Below are 15,314 nucleotides of genomic sequence, written 5' to 3' on the forward strand. Positions count from 1 at the left end.
GGTGCAGAAGCTTGGGCAGCAACAAAGGCAGCAAAGGCTCTGAGGTCGGGGCGATAAACACTTTGAGAAGAAGATGGGTGAATTGTCCACAGTGGTGGGAAAGAGATATGGCCAGAGAATACTTTGGGGAGAAGTCCTGGGTTTACTTAAAAAAAAAAATACAACTAGAGTTCATGAAAACAAGCAATAGGATTTTTTTTTCTGGCTATCTGATTCCTCAATTAAACTAGCAAATTGGTTTCTATTCAGAAGGGACCATTTAGTAGCCCATCAACTTAAAATTCAAATTTTGAAATGCTTCCAATGTTCTGTTCCAAGACTGTGGTGGGTGGACCAGCATCTGTCTCTCACCAGTGTGTTGCCTCTCCTCTGTGCTTGGCACCTTTAGTGAGCAATACTGAAACACCTGGACATCTGTTTTACATCTGTTAGTAGAAGACACACAGGCATCGGGCAAGGTAGTGTTCGTACAATTAAACACTTATAAACATAACCCCAGGAGGCTTCATGTGATAGAAAAATAAGTAGAAGACAGAAGCCAAAATGAAGCGTCAATGACAAAGGACCAAGATGCCTGTTCCCCGCCGGCGGCAGGACAGATGTGACTGAAGCCTAGCGTATGTGCACTGAGAAGGTTTAGAAAAACCTTCAAGGACATGGGTTCCCTTGGGCCTCACCTGATAATTAAAAATTATAGGGGTTCTTACTTGGGTTTGAAAATGCTTGGAGGATGCAAGCTGACAGAGATGGGGCTTTCTGTGATGAGGCATGGTCCTGTCTGAGTAGGAAGTGGTGGGGGTGAGCATGTGCTAAAGCACGTATGGATGTAAGTCTAAGCATCCATCATGGCAAAGGATGTACAGAAACAGCCCACTGTACAGTTGTGTTGGTTCTCAACTAAGAGCAAGAGGAGCCCACGGAACATCCTGGAAACTCAACTTGGTTATATATCCCCTTCTCTCCCAAGTGCCACCTGCAGGTGCCTTATACTGAGCTCTTCTGCTCAAGGGTGTCTTTGAGCAGAGCATCTCTCAATGGGAAAGTGGGCATGGGGCTAATCCCCCACTTCTGGACCTTGGTGGAGGAAATCCCAGAATGGTGAGGTGTTTTCACCATGGTCATAAGGCTAGTTATTGCAGAGCTGGGAGAGCAAACATGCCTCCTCTTACTCCATAAGGTTTGCCGTAATGTCTTAACACAGGACAGCTCTTTGCATGCATGAAGTGTTCGTATCACGTTAACCATAATTTGCTTGGTGTGGGACATAGGACTGGGGCTTAGGACCATCAAGTAGTTTAAGGAGCAGGGTTAGAGAGCCCTCTTCAATGCTTCCTGTTGTTGGAAGACGAGACTGTGGAACTTTGGGGTGTGGCTTGTGTACAGGAGGGGAAAGGGCAAGGGGGTAAGGTGCATTTCTGAGACACAGTATCCAGCCTGCTGAGGTGCATCTTTTGTGATATCTATCTAAAAATTTGGGGTTCACCTTCATTATTTTTTGACCTCTTTTACTCATGAGGAAAAAAAAAAAAAAAGAAGCCAGACTCCTAAGAACCTTGCAGAAAGAAAATAGCTGCTGTGGACAGGTATGGGTGCTTACATGGGACACTTTTACAAAGCACTGTTTGGTTCTCATTGCGCAGTGGGAGCTGTCCCTTCAGAAGAAAGCGGGGTTGGTATGCTCAATGACACAGCGCTTGCAATGGCGCTTCACAAACCGCAGGGCCTCGACCGAAACTTCACAGTCCTGGACGTTTAACATTTGCAGGTCAAAGCAGTTGGCAGCCACGATCTGCAGACCTTGGCCGGTGATGCTCTCGCAGGACTTGAGGCTTAGCCTCTTGAGATTGAAACAGTTCAAAGCCAGGGATTCCAGGCCTGTGTCAGAGACCAGGGGACATTTGCCAATGTCCAGAGACTTAAGTTTTGTGCAGTTCTTGGCAAGATACTCCACACCATGGTCCGTGATGCCCTCGCAGCCCCTCGCATTGAGGTAGCGTAATTTGCTGCAGTATTTAGCCACGTAACGAATGCCCACATCCGTGATGCGGCCGCAGTGGGCGATACTGAGGTACCTCAAGCGGGACTCCAGTTTAGCAATCTCCCGCAGGCCAAAGTCACTGACAAAGCGGCAGTCGCTTACACTTAGCTCCTTGATGGAAGTGCAGTAAATCACCAGGTAGCGGAGACCCTCGTCCGTGAGGCGGACACAGCGGCGCAGATAGAGGTGCGTGAGCTGCGTGCAGTGAGTTGCGATGGTGTGCAAGCCTTCGTCCTCCAGCACGAAGCAGTCCGTCATATCAAGGTATCGGATGGAAATCTGTTTGCCGTGCAAGGGGGAGAGTTTAATGGATGCCTCCCGCGTCAAGCTGATGCAGGTAACTTTGGAACATCCTGCATAAAGACACAGAACACATGCTCAGATAGACGTGCCAGAGTGGGAACTTAGTTCCGGGGAGCCATAACTGATTCTCAGTCTTCTTTCTAGCCAAGCCCAGGGATTAATCCTTCTGGTCTCGATCTCTATAGAGAAACATTTTAAGAATGGTTTTCTACTTGTAAGATTATCTGTCCATTTTGCTGAATTTGGGGCTTGAGAGATTTGCAGAGTTCAAAATTGGAATTACCTAGATGAGCTACATGCCTTGGGGGAATGGGGAGGGAGGAATCACACTTTATTTCCTTTGTTTTAAAATGGTCACAGCCCCTCGTCTGCAAGGAAGCTGTAATGGACCGAGACCATGTGCCTAAAGATCTTGCTGTGATCTACAACGTCCAGGAAGCCCCAAAAGGCACAGCAGTGATTTATAAGTTTCTTGATTTAAGGAAGTGAAAGGAAGAGAGAGGTGGGGGAGAGAGAACACTGAACTCTGGATCTTGGTTGGGAAGACCTTTCTGGGTTCCCTGAGCTGAGAGTTTACAATTCCTTTAGGACCACATTCAGTCACAGAGTCAAACTCGATGCATCTCTATGGCAGGGTGTGAGTGGCTGGCAATCCAATGCTCCAGGAACAGAATGACATGTGGCGAAGTAACAGGTAAGAAAATACTTTCAGAGTCATGGGGTATTTGTGTCACTAATAAGTCTAGCGAAATTAATGGCTGGGATTTGACATGACAGGCATTGGTAGAAGAGAGAAATCTCATCTAAGTCATTGTCTTAACCCGTCTACCCGCCCCTCCCCTCTGCTCTGCCCGGATACCCCGATTTCTGTACAGCTGTAATTTGGAAGCAGAGAAGCATGCTCAAGCCCTCGGATAGCACCTGTGGTGGTTTGTATATGCTTGGCCCAGGGAGTGGCACTGTTAGGAGGTGTGGCCTTGTTGGAGTAGGTGTGTCACTATGGGTACAGGTTTAAGATCCTCATCCCAGCTGCCTGGAAGCCAGTATTCTGCTAGCAGCCTTCAGATGAAGATGTAGAACTCTCAGCTCCTCCTTCACCAAGACTACCTGGATGCTCCCATGCTCCTGCCTTGATGATGATAGTGATTGAACCTGTGGACCCCAAAGGCAGCCCCTATTAAAGTTGTCTTTATAACTGTTGCCTTGGTCATGGTGTCTGTTCACAGAAGTAAAACCTGAACTAAGAAAGTACCCACTACATCAAGTATAAATTCTGGTGTAACAGTCCTCCAGGGGCTTCCCCGTGCTCTCACTACTAACCCTACTCTGCCCTTGCCATTTCCTGGTCCCCATCCCGCCTCTGTCCCTGCCCTGAAATCTCTGGGCCTGCATTATGGAAGGATTTTTCCTCAGATAGCTCCAGAAGCCAACTTCAACTTTCTTAGGTCCCCAAGATAATGTTTGTTTACTGGCCGAGTTTTTCTGGACTGCTCTGTATAAATGAGCACCCCAACCTCTCCTCTTTATTTTAATTTCTCAGTTGGTAGCATCACTGCATGTTTATCTGTCCAGTTGTTTACGTGCTGTCTCCTTGCACTGGAATGCAAGCTCCTCAGGGGAAGGACTCAGGCAAGTCTATCTCCAGACCTCTTTTATTCGATTATAGCTGACACTCAATAGGTGTCTGTTGAGTGAATAAATGATGGGGGTAAGAGATAGAGGGAAGAAATGATTTACAGAGGAACATTTTCTATAGTAAACCAGACAGGAGAACTGAACTCACAACATTTACTTATCTTCAGACTTTGGTGTTCCCTCAAGTATATCTGCACCAGAAAATAGGTTTTTTTAATAGTTAATATAAATGCCTTTCATTTGGGTTGGCTTATAAAATTTATAAAATACTTTGATGAATATTTTTATCTGATTCTTAATACTTTTAAAGACAAGGAGGGTAATGCCCAGGAAGTTATTTTTGTATAATTGCTAGACATCATTCTTAATCCCATAAAACTATGTGTAAAATTATATATATATATATACACATATATATATACACATATATATACACACACACACACATATATATATATACATTTAAACTATACATAAATAATTATCATATATTACTATATATAATTATTAAACTGTACTAAATTGCATATTGTAATGAAATACTCATGAAAATCTTACTTTATAAACATATAAGGCCAATTTCAAATATATTAATTGTCAATATTCATTAACATTTACTATAGAAATATATATTTAGAGCCTATCCTGTGATAGTACATATATTTTCTTCTCATTCTCTCTGTTCTTATCAGATCCTTGTTGCAAGGGCAAGACTGGGCACCTTACTTTAGACCTCCCCCAACCCCCAAATTTTGGCAACTCGACTCAGTATCTAATGCTTGAGAGCGGCCGAAAAACCATGCCACTGTGGACTTTTCTGACTTTTCTCTCACTCTCTGGCAGGATTTCCAGGAAACCGATGAAGCAGAGGTCCTGGCAATAACAGGGTTCAAATGTCATGCGCCCCAAGGCAAGAAGTGTAAGGTTAGAAGCAGATAAGCAACCACAGGAAACAGTTCCCGACAGAGCAGAGCAAAATGGCTTCTAGGAGGCGGTCAGATTTGGAATCTGACCTGTCCTTTTGTTTCTTTCTTCTACAATTTGGAATATCTTTATATTTCCCCCATTGTGTTGCCTGTGAAGGCATTTTTCTTTTATTCTATTACACAATAAAATTTATTCCTCTGTTTTGGTTCTAGTTTACTTTCTACATTCTTAATATCTAGAAAATCTGTCATGTGCTAGGAAAAACAAAATATTTATATGAAAGTATGTCTTAAAAAGAGTTTCAAATTTAAGAAAATATTAGTTTAGTATAGTTGCAATAAATGACTTTGATATGCCTGTATTGCTTTCTATCAATAAAATTTACTGTTATGGCTATCTCCAATTCTTATGGGGTTGTTGGTTTTGTATTGGAAAGAACATAAACTTTATCATGGTTCGGTAATACTAAGGGATAGTTCTTATATTCCTGTTTTACAGACATGAAGGGACTCTTAGAAATCATTCATTTAAACCAGTTTTACAAGATGAAGCATGTGCCTCCTCTTTCCTAGAGCAAGTTTCATGACTGTGCACAGCTTCGATGACCAGAGGGAGGTAAGACTCGACTATGATGTGCTCAGAACTGTAGGTCACACAGAGATTTGCTGTGGATGTGCCATTGAGAGGCAAACATAAGGACACTGTGTGAGTGAGCTCTTGGCCGAGGCTGTATGTAAGGAGATTGTTGAAGAGAAATAACTTGGACGCATAGATATGAGGTCCAGATGTTGAAACAAAGGAAGACAAACTTGAGAGACGTTAGTGAGTGCCCGGAGCACTGAGGAATGTTCATGGAGCGGAACTTAGGGTTTTGGGAAGGATTTCATGGAAAATAAGGAATGGCTAGCTGGAGCCAGAATCAGGGGGGATTGCCTTACTGTCCAGGATAAAGGGGTCGCCGGTGAACATTATTCCACTAAGAAGAACAGCAACAGTTAAAGCGGTCTCAAGTGCAGCTTTCATACATTTTCTCTACATCCTGATTTACTCTCATTGTCTATGTGTGTGTGTGGGGGGGCATGTAGCTTCACTTTCTCTAGAATGCAAGACAGTCTGATCCATGAAGACTGGCGGCTAACTTCTAAGCCTGCTGATAAGGATACAATAATAAAACAGCGGTGGTTGCTGTTTATTGAGTGTCGCACATTTCTCAGTAAAGCAGATGTAATGCCAACACAATGAACTCATCTGAGTGCTAGGGTTCCTAATCCTCACAGTTATTCTCCAGGTTTAACAAGTCTGAGTGGTGTCTTAACCAAGGGGACTTGCACTCTTTCAAGATAAGCATTTCAGGCTTTTGTACTTCCATTTTCACTTAACTACAAGATCCTAAAAATACAACATGAAAATCCCTCCTCTCCATCCATAGAAAATGCTCATGACTTGAAAAAGCAGGACCTCAAACTATGCAAGTAGCAGAATGTAAATCCAATGATCTTCTAGCTGCCTATGTTGAAAACGCAAACACCAAGAACAAATCCTTGGCTTACTAGTTGTAAGGTGTGGAAGGCTGTGTCCAGGCGAGATACCACCTGAGAAATGGCCACGTCCCTTGAGAGAGTTGTTGAGGTCTGCTGGTGGGGTGTGTGTGGGAGGGAGGGGTGAGCATAAAAGGGGATAGCATGGAATCCAAATAGGTTGACATTCATTACTGTATGCACAGGCACTTTGTGTTTGGGGATGTACAGATATTTTTGTAGAATGTGGATTTGAATCTTGGAGGAACCACTCTTTGGATGCTTATATGAGTTATGGAGAAATGCGAATCACAGTGAAGTCTTAGATGGAGAGCAACTGAAGGTTTTATGTATGAAAATATGAGGCTTACAACTTGAAAAGATGTTGTCCAGAAGTTGGATATGTGGATTGTGGATTGAGATGTTGAAAAGAGCAGTTGAGGAAGGTAGTGGTCCTGCAGGCAGGGAGGTAGAGGAGAGGGCGTGGCCCAGATAACATTCTGCTGATTGGAGAGAAAAAGTTAGGAAGAGAAAATGGGTTGGTCTCTAGTGTCCTGTTGGAGAAAACTTTGAAGGGACTTTACTTGCAATGGTCACATTTTATGTTTTTGAAATTAGTTGATTTTAGTACATCCTAGTTATTCTTAAATTACTAATAAAAGGAAGTTTGTGATAATAACAGGATATCTGACTGCAGTAATTGCCAGTGACTTGGAAATGTGCTAATAAACATGAGCCCTTTTTGCCTGGCAAAACTTGGGCCAGGTAATTTCCTGTCATCTGCAGGATCTGAAATCCAGATCAGAATGTGAGACTTTAAAACTCAAGTTTACTGTTGCTGGAGAATTAGCTACTGCCTGAAGCCAGCTTAAAACCAAGGCAGGTTGGCAAGGGGTTTTGAGAGCAACCTTGGCACCTCTCTGGCCTCTCTGTCTTGGCACAACCAGACTGCCACACTGGGAGGGACTTTCAGCAAGTGCTGAGAAAATGCCCATCCTTAAGTCCGATTTACTAAGCCTTTCAAGTCCGTCTCCACCCAACCACTGTAAGTTGGTGAGTCACAGACCCCTTTTGTTCATCTGCATACTTGTATAGATCTGGGGTGTTATGGCAGCCTCTCAGGAAGCCAGAGAAATATGCATAAGCCAGAAAGTGGCACTGAGGTAGAGGACAACTAGCAACGTAGTAATGTCCGTAGTCAAGTGGTGGGGCCAGCTCACTGGGGCCAGAAATCTCAATAATCTCATCCTTAAACAGCCAAAGTGGATTCATTCATTTCAGAATTTCAAAAGGGCCTCAAAAAAAAAAAAAAAAAAAAAAAAAAAAATAGAGACCACAGTTACTTGCATTCTCTATGAAAGATACCTGGGAGCTTGCTGTGGTCAAGCTCAGGAGTCCAAACAAGTCATGTTCTATCCTGAGAAAGATACAATCAAGTGCTCCAGTGATAAAAATGATAAAGAGCTTGCCAGTTTTACTTCCTAGCTAAAGAGCAAACACATCGAGTCATCGACCTATCGAGTCATCGACCTAAGAGCTGAGTAAGTTGTCTCCTATCTTGGTTTAGAAACTAGCCCTCATCTACCACATCACAGTGCTCCTCGTTTTGCAGAGCCCCCCTTGGAGGGAGGACTTATGGAAGCCTCCTTGTTTCTCACTTCTGTCTGCCAGTGGCTGCTCAGGACTAATCGAACACACGGTAACGATGGCTTTGTCCTGAAGCCAGTTCTAGTAAAAGAGCAGTATTTAGCTTTCCAGGCAGGGAAGGAATCTGCAAAAATAATGGGCTGTCAGCTGAAACATTTTCAGATGCCGGCTCCTGAAAGACAGAACGGGCTGGAAGCTGTTTTACCTCCAGTTTTTCTGAAGGGCATCATTTTACCCCACATTCTTGTAAATCCCAAATTTTATTTATTTGTCTTGACAACGGTATGTTTTACTTTTTGACCCTTCCCCAACCATTCCTGAGGTCACAGCTCATACTTCTGATTTTTCTTTTAAACTCTCTGACACATCTTCCACACCTCAACCTCTTGGATGTTCATCATTTGACTGTATAGCAGATGAGATAAAAATAAAAGGGGGTGGGGATCCCCCTATTCCGGCTGGGTCCCCGTCTGGCGCCAAAGTTTGACTCTGGGCTTTAATTCTTCCTGCCTAAGAGAGACTTTTAAGTAAAGCAATTATACTGGGATTTCCTTCCATTTTCAAAAGAATGAAAAGTCAGATTCAATGGACCCTGTCCTTGTACTGTATAACCGAGAACATGCTTTAAAAGAGCTATAAAATTAACCCAAAGGAAAGGCAAATGGGGGGCATTATTTGACCATGACAGACTTCTCCAGTGATTAGAGAAAGGCAAGCCATTGTGAGCACAGCTCCCAGGCCTGTGGCTGACTAGTCAGTTCAGGATTCACATTCAGGGACAACGCTGTGACTTTAACCAAGGCACACAGGCTCTACTGTCTTAATAAATACAAAAGCTAGTTTCTGAACTACCTGTTTAATGAGCTATTTCCTTCTGTTAACCTCAATTAACAATGTTTTTTATTATGCATGGTTGTTCTGGAGTTGATGCATTTAAGGTACACGGACCAGACCCATCGGGACTGAGGTGTTCCCAGTTCCTTCAAGAAGCAGGCGTTAAATGCAAGGGCTACTTCTGGTCTTAGGGTTTGTGATTCCATTACTTTCTGACCAGTTAGCCTATCTACCATTCCCTGTATATCCCTGGTGAGGGGAATCTGGGGGCTGGAGAGGTGGCTCCGTGGTTAAGAGTGTACACTGCTCTTCCAGAGGACCTTAGGTTAGATCTTGGCATCCATGATGGGCAGTCCTTAGTTGCCCTTAACTCCAACGTCAGGGGACACAATACCCTCTTGTGGACTCTGTGTGCACCTGGACTTACATGCACACACCTGCACACAGATAAATATATATGCATAATTTTGAAAAACATAAGAATACATATTAATAGAAGAAGGGGACCCTGTATGGGGTAGTAACATCTGTACTACTCTGAGGTGGTACATTAGGAATGCCTAGATTCTGAGGTCAATTTCCATTTACCTGACACATCCAGATGTTCCAGGTTGGGACAGAGGGACACCACATCAAAGACCGCCTCATTGGAGATATTGTAACATCCTGAGACTTCCAGGCGCCTCAGTTCTGGACAGCATTGTGCAATGGTATAGAGCCCTCGGTCCGTGAGGCGCCGGCAGCCACTGACAATGACCGTCTCCAGCATAAGACACACATTGGGAGTGTCCTGGCAAAGCCTGCGGGTCAGTACTTTCAGGGCACGGTCCACATTGATGGTCTCGCCAGTGAGACGGATAGTCCTCCAAAGGCGCGGGTCCCAGGCCAGGTTGTACCAGCGGCGGCACACACGTGCACAGCGACATAGCTGGTTGGTGGGCAGGAAGGAGAAGATCTGCACCATGGAGTGGTCCGGGAGCCGGTCTATGCTGGCTTGCTCTTTCTGCGGTCTGGAAGCGAGCCGAATGAGTGGGTGAGTGAGTCGGGTCGGGGGTGGGGAATGAACCATAGCCACTGTCTCCCCAGTGATGGAAGATGAAGATGTGGACGAGCCCCTTCCATTCTGAAATCCTGGCAAAGTCGGTGGACATATCAAGGCTGGGCTGGGCGTGCTCAATGTGCGCATGCTCAAGTCAGAATCTGGCAAAGGAAAGAGAACAAAAGGTTAAGAATGAGGGATTGTGTAGAGCCTTGAGCTGGAAGGAAAAGACACACACAGGGGCAGCGGTCACACTCTCTGATGGCCTTCACGTCCGGCGTCCTTCAGAGCACAAGCGGCGTGCCCCACCGCTCTGTGAAACTTCTTGCAGGGTAAGCAAACTGCAACATTCACCGAGGAGCCCTGGGCTTTCTTTTCTTTTCAGCTCAGCCCCGCTAAGGTCCTGCACAAGCAGACATGAACAACGGAGATAGAAAAGGCATGCTCGCCACAATCTTGTTTTACTTAAATAGACCAATTGGAGAAGACCCTGTGCCCTCTTCTGGCCTTGACAGTCACCCAACATGCACACAGACATACACGACAAAATCCCTCCACACACAAAGTTAAAAAATTTTTTTTTAGAACTCTAGGCTCAGCAAATGACTCTTGATCATTATTTGAAGAAAAATTTCAGTAAAGGAAACACAGAAAATCCTAAATGACGAGAAAAGTTTTCACAACACATTAAAGTATATTCCAGAGCTTATCTCAAGGCTGGTGACATTTTAAGCTCCATCAAGGCTACTGATGTACCAGCGGGCACTCTTTGAACACGTTCTGTTTATACATAAACAAGTGCATAAAACAGTAAAAGGATCTGTTAAGGGCAAATTCAATGTACCACGTAATCACATTCGGGTCAAGTACGGATGACGCGTCTGACAGTGGCCGCATCACGTTCCGTCGGTTTATTAATCGTAGCCTTCATAGTGTGCATGACTTCCACATGCCGTTCTCACAACAGTAAAGCTGTCAGATGATGTGCTCAGCAGCACGTGGAACGGCTGGTAAGTGGCGGGTGAACCAGGGGAACTTTGCAGTCCGGTGGGTAGACAGAGAAATCTAATGGGGCAAAGCAGATCCAGACTGCAAAAGGACACACCTGGTTGGGATCGGACATCAGACCTGTGTTGCAGTAAATATTACAAAAAAGAATAAGCGGTTTATCTCCTTACCGGTCCTGAGGTCTCACTCCTCAGGCCCGGTTTTAGTTCGGAGCTACGCCCACCTCTGGAGCCCGGTCTGGGTTGCCGACATTGCCCAACTCGTCTTCCCTGGGCGGTTTTCTACTGTCTGTTCTCTGCCTCTCTCTCGGGGTATTTCCAAAATCCCACACAAACACAACTCTACAGCCCGATAGCTTTTCATTCAGGTTTATATATTCAACTCTCAATCCACAAATCCTCTACACAAGATTGCATCAAATAGACAAAGATACAAACTGGTCTTCTATATGAGATATTAGACCTGTAAAATCCTTAATGTTCATAGCTTTTTAACACCAATCAATCCCACTTGGGTTCAGCTGGTTCTTGGGAAGCTCCATGTTGCCACGAACTCTAACCTCTGCCCTCTGATCTCCTCCAATCTCTCAGCCCTCTCTACTTGCCTCGCCCTGCCCAGTCATTGGCTTTCCTTTATTTTACTAATTAAAATGGGAAGGTTCAGTTGGAGTCATGTAACTAGGCAGCCCTTCTTAGGGAAATGGAATAACATTAAAATACAAACAGCTTCCGGACGATCTACAGACCTGCACAGGCAGAGAGAAAGCACAGCTGGTTCAGTAACTGGCAGGAAATGGGTGATGACTGAGTTTGGAAATGCAGAAACCAGGAAGAACTGGAGCTCTGCTGTACTCTCAGATGGTGAGATAGGAGGCAGAGACAGGAGAGGCCTTGGAAGTTTGCCCTTCAGGCAATCCAGTGCACACACCCGTCATAGCAAGATACCCTATCACAAACACGGTGAAATGCTATGAAACAACATCCCAGATTTCCCTCTGACTTCTCCACATGAATCATAGAACAAACAAGTCTGCGGTCACACATACACACAGGCACAAACACATGTACACTCACACGTCGTAAACACACACCCATTAAAACAAAATCGCAGAACATATTGTCAATTATAAATATGCAAGAACAGAGAAAAGCTAGAAATGAGAATAGCCCATGTGTCATGAAAGTTGAACTGGAGATGAAAACACAAAGCGGCATAGTCTTACAATAAAATGTGGATTTTGTGGCCAGTCTCCTGAGGACTCTGGGAAGGTGGATGTGGCTCAAGGATGGGGGTAGGATACATTGGTATCATCAGGATACGGAATAGATTACCAGAAATATTCGGGCTAGGGAAGTCATTTCAGTTTCATATAATTTAATGTAATAGACTGTGCTGTCATAGATTCTTGGATTACACACGTATGGGAAGGAGGGTGTTCATTCTAACATGATGAATGATCTACCATACACTCTTTCTCATGCTTTGCTGAGGTCCAGCAAGGGACTGACTGTATCTGACTAGATTATAAACCACGCATCCTGAGCCGACCTTCTGTCTTTCCCTCAGCTCCATTACAGTGTTCCCACAGCACACACTCTGTTGTCTGCAATTTCTTGTCATCTTTTGGAATGACAGACAGGTGAATGACTGTCAGACAAATGACTATGTAAAGATGTCCCCAAATCCTACAACAGACAACATGGTGTAGGACAGATAAGTTTCTCTAAGTCTTGAAAAAAAAATGGAGCAGTCATACAACATAAAAACAATGAATGTTTTTTCATAGAATCTACTAACAGTGAAAATATTGTGTTAAACAGTATTTTAGTAAGCTTTTCTGTATTTTTGTAAAACTTCTTGACACAATGGTTATGTTTAACCAAAATAAGCATAATTTCACTTTATGAATAGAGATATGGTCACCCATGGACTAATGTAAGAGATTGTAGGTCCTTTCAATAAAATCCATGGTTTTATTGGTTACTTAAGTTACTTTCAAGTACTTGATTGGTCTAGGAAAATGTCTTTTAATGAAATTCTTGAATTGCTCTGAATATATAAATATGAAAAAATTTCATTTTGCCGGGAAGGATCTTTTTTCCCATACTTTCAAAGGTCAATTCTACATCCTGAGTGAACAGCACAACACAGAAATGCCCACGGTGTTTCTCACACACATGCTTGTCGTTCACATTTTCTTTTACTGCCAAGCTTTGTATTTCTTGTTTTCAAACCACTGTTGTGTATACTTTAGGAATTCTATTTACAAGACTCTGGGTTTTCAATGTCAAAGTTCACAAACCTACGCCTGTACCACCCCTACCCCCAATGGATGACCAAAGCTTTGTTGCAACATGCTTTCATTTACAATTCAGCTTTCTTAAGAACCACTACAGTAAAAAGCAAGGGTTCTTTTCTTATCTTAAACTTGAGCTTTAAGAAAATAGATCTATAAAACCCAGCTGGTGAAAAAATAATACACTCCAAGCAATCATTTATCTCTTTGTTTTATTTAAAATTATTTTCTTTTAATGTGGTTCAGATCATATAAACAACCTAGACTCCACTTAAGGCATTGACTGCTATAAAGTGGAAATTTATATACATGGAAGGATAAACCTGCATTTCATGTGGAGGGAGTCAATTTGGGATGTAAGAGTTCTTGTTGAGACTACCATCAGAAGGTAATGCCCCAAAATCAATAAATGCTGGTTTAAAGTATTGTCAAGAAGAAAGTACCTGCTTTGCCAGCCTCATGGATCTTCCACATATGGGTATCTTCCTGGCTTGGGAAATTTTAATGAAAATAATGTGATTTTTCTCATTAGTGTGTAAGACCTATTCTGATATACAACTCTTCATGTATGTTTGAACTCTGTTTCCCCAAAGCTATGTAGCATGTGACTTTGATTCATTCTAATCTGCCATCTTCACTTCCAGAAGAAAATACTCACATTGTTATGGAAGGAGGTAAATCTCACTTCTCTGTAACTCATAAATAAAATCAGTGAAAAATACATATCCACATCCTTAGATCTTGCCTGCAACATGAGTATCCAAAAAAGACCATTTAGGGATGTCATGGCCAAAGAACATCAGATGGCTTAACAAACCAAGTCTGATCGTAATTCCCAGATTTGCTTTGGCTTGATTGTTTTGTTTGTTTGTTTCAATGATGACTTCTAGCATCTTTGTCCTTTTCTTCTATGTAAAATGTCACAGTCGTATGACTAAATTATTTCTTAATGGGAAGTATGCAGCCATTATTTCCGAAACAGTATATTTGCTGTTAGAAGCTTCCCTTTTCAAGGATTTGTTACTTTTCCTTTTGCTGTGACCAAGGAGCTGACAGGAAACAACCTAAGTGAGAACTAATAGAGGAAGCATTTATTTTTGGCTCGCATTTTGAGGGGAAACAGTCAGTCATGGCATGTCTATGCCCGGGTTCCATGGTGGCGAGTTTGTGTATTCAGATCCCTCACATCCGGATGAAGCACTGTGAGCAGGAAATGGAACTGGGCTTTACAACCCCAAGGTGCACCAGTAGTGACTGATTTTATGCTTCTCCTTTGAAAAACAGTGCCATCATTTAGAACTCAAGTATTCAAACACAGTGAGGGGACATTCCATTAAAACCCCAATAACCTATCTAAACACATACAATCTATGTTGAGATTATACAGTCTCATTAGACTGCTGACTTCCCCTGTTCACTAGAAGAAACCAGGGCTCAGTTTCAAAGACTTTAATACAGAGACATATTTAGGTAAATTTCACTAAAATATTATGCAATACATTTTGTAGTTACCATGAAGCTCTGTCTTCCAGGAAGACACGGATGTTGTCACCTTGAAATGAGAATGGTTGTGATCATGTATATGAGTCCCTTACAAGATTGGGCTCTAAGTTTCATCAACTTAAAAAGTATGTGAGGCCACATACATTTCTGAGGGCACATACTCAGTTAACAGTTACTGGCGTGTGTGTGTGTGGGCTTTTTCTTTTGTGTACCTGTCCACATGTTTTTCATGATCCTGTAAATAATCACTCTCCCATCCTTGTGTAGGAAGTCCAGTTAAATTCATTGGTTCACAAAGGTACACTCGCACGGAAACATTTCTGCGGTCAGTCACTGGTACCAGCCTTTGTGAACAGAGAGTTTGTATTTCCCCAGGAGAAATGCTGCAACACTTGGTGTCCAAATGGGGACACAGCAGAACCAGAGAAGAACATATTAGACGCACCACTGCTACTTCGGCAACTAAACAAATAAGCCTGAATTGTCCCCAAAAGAGAATGTCATGGTGAGAAATCTGCAGGGGAAGTCCTGATAGGACAGGTTCGTCTGTTTAGTATGGATCAGTCA

At 43.1% G+C, this 15,314-nt stretch overlaps 1 protein-coding gene across 1 annotated transcript in view; it reads right to left on the minus strand.

Annotated features, from left to right (window-relative positions):
• Positions 1-1,589: 1,589 nt before the first annotated feature.
• Positions 1,590-15,314, minus strand: part of FBXL7 (F-box and leucine rich repeat protein 7) — a 331,283-nt gene continuing 317,558 nt past the window's right edge. Inside the window, exons 3-4 of the mRNA XM_080933616.1 lie at positions 9,490-10,101; positions 1,590-2,391 (exon numbers count right to left, since the gene is read on the minus strand). Coding sequence (XP_080789742.1) covers positions 1,655-2,391; positions 9,490-10,101 — 1,349 coding nt within the window. The 3' untranslated portion in view covers positions 1,590-1,654. The remainder of the gene's footprint in view (positions 2,392-9,489; positions 10,102-15,314) is intronic.

Source organism: Micromys minutus, assembly GCF_963924665.1.
Source record: "Micromys minutus genome assembly, chromosome: 20".
Taxonomy (NCBI): domain Eukaryota; kingdom Metazoa; phylum Chordata; class Mammalia; order Rodentia; family Muridae; genus Micromys; species Micromys minutus.